At 46.2% G+C, this 5,144-nt stretch overlaps 1 protein-coding gene across 5 annotated transcripts; it reads left to right on the forward strand.

Moving 5' to 3' along the window:
* Positions 1 to 248: 248 nt before the first annotated feature.
* On the forward strand, positions 249 to 4,825 carry LOC123105868 (CSC1-like protein At4g35870). 5 transcript variants are annotated; one of them, XR_006451049.1, is made up of 3 exons: positions 249 to 2,825; positions 3,600 to 3,762; positions 4,375 to 4,825. XR_006451049.1 is itself a non-coding variant. In XM_044528034.1 (2 exons), the coding sequence occupies exon 1, from the start codon at positions 264 to 266 to the stop codon at positions 2,811 to 2,813; it is 2,550 nt and encodes an 849-aa protein (XP_044383969.1). In that variant the 5' UTR covers positions 249 to 263; the 3' UTR covers positions 2,814 to 2,825; positions 4,375 to 4,825. The 5 variants fall into 5 exon arrangements, 2 of the variants coding, with proteins under 2 accessions (XP_044383969.1, XP_044383968.1); XR_006451051.1 differs by having other exon boundaries at positions 3,600 to 3,722; XR_006451050.1 differs by lacking the exon at positions 4,375 to 4,825 and adding an exon at positions 3,865 to 3,985.
* The last annotated feature ends 319 nt before the right edge of the window (positions 4,826 to 5,144 follow it).

The raw sequence follows: 5,144 nt of genomic DNA on the forward strand, positions 1-5,144 counted from the left end.
TGAGAGCAACTTCAACAAACCCTACTAGTTTTATTGGGAACAAACCTTGATTATAGCAAGTACTAGTAATACAAAACAAATATCATCATCATTAAATAAAGCTGAACTCACTAACAAGTGGGCCACAAGTAACATGAGTCCTAGTCACCTTAACCTCGAAGTATTTTCTTGACGCGGCCACCGTTTCCCGGAAGACACAAGAAGGAAAAGCACACGTTTCCCCGCCGTCCCCACCCGGCAGCGACTCAAACCACGGCGCGGGTATGGTCGGCACGGGTAGGCAAGCCCGCCCGTCGTCCCCTCCCGTCGGGATCTCGCCCAGCCCCACCCCCACCCCCACCCCCACCCCCGTCCACGAACCAACGGAGGCGGCGAGGCATCTCCACCGCCGGCGAGAAATCCAGCTAGGGTTTCCGGCGAGCGAGCCGATGGGGCCGGGCGCGCCGTCGCCGGAGGACGCCGCGGGCGGGGAGCCGGAGGCGTGGTACGGCAGCATCCAGTACCTCGTCAACATCTCGGCGGTGGGGGCCGCCTCCTGCGTGCTCCTCTTCCTCCTCGTCAAGCTCCGCTTCGACCACCGCCGCATCCCGGGGCCCTCCGCGCTCGCCGCCAAGCTGCTCGCCGTCTACCACGCCACGGCCCCGCAGATCGCGCTCCACTGCGGCGCCGACGCCGCCCAGTTCCTCCTCTTCGAGCGCGCCTCCTTCCTCGTCCTCGCCGCCGTCTCCGCCGCCGCCTTCGCCGCGGCCCTCCCGCTCAACCTGCTCGCCGGGGACGCCGCCATCGCCGACCAGTTCGCCGCCACCACCATCTCCCACATCCCCAGGGCCTCCCCGCTGCTCTGGCTCCACCTCCTCCTCACCGCCGCCGTCGTCGCCATCGCGCACCTCGGCATCTCCCGCATGGAGGACGCCCTCCGCATCACCCGCTTCCGCGACGGCAACGGCAACCCCAGCGACCCCAACTCCAGCTCCGTCGCCGTCTTCACCATCATGATCCAGGGCATCCCCAGGGCGCTCGCCGCCGACAAGGCCCCCCTCAAGGAGTACTTCGAGCACAAGTACCCCGGCAAGGTGTACCGCGTCATTGTGCCCTTCGACCTCTGCACGCTGGAGTACCTCGCCGACGAGTGGGGGAAGGTCCGGAACAAGATCTCCTGGCTGGAGGCGAAGATGGACGCCCGCAGCCTGTTTGACGAGTTTGTGCAGGACGAATCGGGGCAGTTAGAAGCGCACTGGCTTGTCAGGAGATGCAAAGAGCTGTGGGCAATGACCGCGCAGAGGTTCGGGTTTACTGATGATGAGAGGCTAAGGAAGCTGCAGACAAGGAAACTCGTGATTGGGAGCAGGCTGTCGGATTACAAGGAAGGGCGTGCGCGTGGTGCTGGCATAGCTTTTGTTGTGTTCAAGGATGTGTACACGGCAAACAAGGCTGTGAGAGATTTCCGGATGGAAAGGAAGAAGACACCCATTGGCAGGTTCTTCCCAGTGATGGAGCTACAGCTTGAGAGGAGCCGATGGAGAGTGGAGAGGGCGCCACCAGCATCAGATATCTACTGGAATCACCTTGGGATGAACAAGACCTCACTAGCCTTGCGACGGATAGCGGTTAACACCTGCCTCATTGTAATGCTCCTGTTCTTCAGTTCACCATTGTCAATACTCAGTGGAATGCAAAACGCAGCACGGATCATCAATGTGGAGGCTATGGATAGTGCCAAATCATGGATTGTTTGGCTTCAAGGCTCAAGCTGGTTCTGGACAATAATCTTTCAGTTTCTACCCAATGTCCTCATCTTCGTGAGCATGTATATTATCATCCCATCAGTACTGTCATACTTCTCCAAGTTTGAGTTCCATCTGACAGTGTCGGGGGAGCAGAGAGCTGCATTGCTGAAGATGGTTTGCTTCTTCCTTGTTAATCTCATCTTGTTGCGTGCGCTGGTGGAATCGTCGCTTGAAAGTTGGATTCTTAGCATGGGACGGTGCTACTTAGATAGTGCTGATTGCAAGCAGATTGAACATTACCTGAGCCCATCATTCTTGTCGAGATCTTCACTTTCTTCCCTGGCGTTCTTAATCACATGCACCTTTCTGGGAATATCTTTTGATCTGCTGGCTCCAATCCCTTGGATAAAGCATATACTGAAGAAATTCAGAAAGAATGATATGGTCCAGTTGGTCCCTGAAGAAAATGAGGAATACAGATCTATGAACAATGACGAAGAAACAAATGGTCTGGTATCGCCTCTAATGTCTGAGAGAGAAGACAGTGACATTCTGAATGGTTTCGAGGGGCATGATCTTTCCATGTACCCAATAAACCGGAGCTTCCACATGCCAAAGCAGAAATTCGACTTTGCACAATACTATGCATTTGACATCACAATATTCGCGCTCACGATGATCTACTCACTGTTTGCTCCGCTTGTGGTTCCTGTCGGTGCAGTATACTTTGGCTACCGTTACCTTGTGGACAAGTACAATTTCCTGTTCGTGTACAGAGTCAGAGGATTTCCTGCAGGCAATGATGGGAAGCTGATGGATAGGGTGCTGTGCATCATGCAATTCTGTGTCATCTTCTTTCTTGCTGCTATGTTGCTCTTCTTCGCAGTCCAGGGTGATTCCATGAAGCTACAGGCTATATGTACTCTTGGGCTGTTAGTGTTCTATAAGTTGCTGCCGTCTGGAAGTGATCGCTTCCAGCCGTCCTTGTTAGAAGGGATGCAGACAGTTAATAGCTTTGTAGATGGTCCAACGGATTATGAAGTTTTTTCACAACCTGACCTGGATTGGAATCTGTATCAATCCTGAAGAAAACTCAAGGTCAATACACACTTGTTTCATTTCAAAGTCATCTACTATCACCAGAGCTTCACATTGTACTTCTCTTGTTCTTTTGTATAGTTGATGTAGATTAACTCCTTTTTTTTCTACTAGCTGGACCTGTTCGTTTTGGAAATGACAAACACTTTTAGATCATGTAGGCATGAGCTGTCTATCTAAATTCCATGAAAAAAACACCAGGCAGTATCATACATAATCAGTTCATCATCTTGAGATTCTTTTTCTTGTAATTGCCTCCATCTAACGCAAAAAAGCCCCACCCGCAGCAGATATATCAGTGGATGCCACATTTATTCTTTCCATCTTTTCTGTGTTAGTGTTCCAACTGTAAGAGAATTATTGTTATGTTTGGGATTTAAGAGATTTCTAACACTGGAATCTACCTTATGCACTGTGAATTGTGACAGTCAAACTATACTGTGAACTTCTGAAGTTTTGATGTAGCTTCACAAACATTAGTAGTTTGGTACCTGACGGGCAACAAGTGTACTGATATATCATCGTTTTTTTTATATCCCTGTTCCTCATTCATATGTTAGGCCATTAGTTTAAATTGCGTGTTTGTATCTTTATTAACCAGTGTTCATATATTTGTTAATTTGCTGTGTTTGTATCTTTATTAACCAGTGTTCATATATTTGTTAATTTGCTGTGTTTGTATCTTTATTAACCAGTGTTCATATATTTGTTAATTTGCTTTGTTTGTATCTGTAATTCTGTATTAACCATTGTGTTTATATCGATTGCTTCCAGCCATCCTTGTTCATAGAGACGCAGACAGTTAAATAGCTTTGTAGACAGTCCAACAGATTATGGAGTTTTTTCACAACCTGACCTGGATTGGAATCTGTATCAATCCTGAAGGAAAAACTCAAGGTCATTTTAAAGTCGCCTAGTATCACTGGAGCTTCACATTGTACAGCTCTCATTCTTTTGTACTGTTATGTATTAACTCTTTTTTTTTCTAGCTGGAACTGTTTGTTTTGCAAATGACAAACACTTCATTTACATCATGTAGGCATGAGCTGTCTATCTTAAATTCGATGCCAAGGCATCAGGCATTATCCTACATGATCAACTCATCATCTTGAGATTTTTTTCTTGGAATTGCCTGCATCTAGTTCAAAAAGCCCCAACCATAGCAGATATATCAGTGCATGCTGCGTTAGGATCTTCTATAAGAGTATTATTGTTATGTTTGGGATTTAAGTGATTTTTAACACTGGGAGCTACCTTATGTACTGTGAGAATTGCAAAGTCAAACTACACCGTAATTTCTGAAGTTTTTATACATCTTCACAAACATTGGTAGTTTAGTACCATGATGTGCCACAAGTGTACTGATATACCATTGGTTTTTCTGACATCTCTGTTCCAGGTTTATCCCCTTCTCACCTTTTCTCATTCGAATGTTAGGCCATTAATTAATTTGCTGTGTTTGTATCTTTATTAACCAGTCTTCATATATTTGTTAATTTGCTGTGTTTGTATCTTTATTAACCATTGTTCGTATATTGATTGCTTCCAGCCATCCTTGTTAATAGAGACACAGAGAGCTAAATAGCTTTGTAGACGGTCCAACGGATTATGAAGTTTTTTCATAGCCTGTCCTGGATCTGTATCAATCCTGAAGAACTCGAGGTCAATACACACTTGTTTCATGACATCGACATCTAGTATCACCGGAGCTTCGCATTGTACGACTCTCAGTTGTTTCTGTACAGTAATCTAGGATAACTCCTTTTTTTTTTTTCTAGCTGGAACTGTTGTGTTGGAACTTTGAAATGACATACACTTCAATTTGGACCATGAAAGCATGAGCTGCCATTCGGAAATTCCATGAGAGTATATCTGGTGTTATCCTATTCCTACATGATTAGCTCACCATCTTAAGAGATTTTTTCCTTTAATTGCGCCCATCTGACGCGAAGGCACAACCGCATCAGATGTATCAGTGCATGCTACATTTATTCTTTCCATCTCTTCTGTGTTAGAATGTCCCAACCATAAGAGAATTATTGTTCTGTTTAGGATTTAAGAAATTTTTAATGCTGAGAGCTATCTTATGCACTGTGAGTTGTGACAGTCTAACTATGCGGTAACTCCTGAAGTTTTGATGTAGCTTCGCAAACATCAGTACCATGAGCATATATGTCATAATTATACCTTGACATCCTGGTTCCAGGTTTCTCTTCCCTTTTCATCTTTTCTCATATGTATCTTTGGCCATTTGGCAGTTTACTGTTCCTGTACCTTTCTTTACCAGTGTTCTTGTATTGATGCTTTTGTCTGCATGTA

Source organism: Triticum aestivum, chromosome 5A (genome assembly GCF_018294505.1).
Source record: "Triticum aestivum cultivar Chinese Spring chromosome 5A, IWGSC CS RefSeq v2.1, whole genome shotgun sequence".
Classification (NCBI taxonomy): Eukaryota; Viridiplantae; Streptophyta; class Magnoliopsida; order Poales; family Poaceae; genus Triticum; species Triticum aestivum.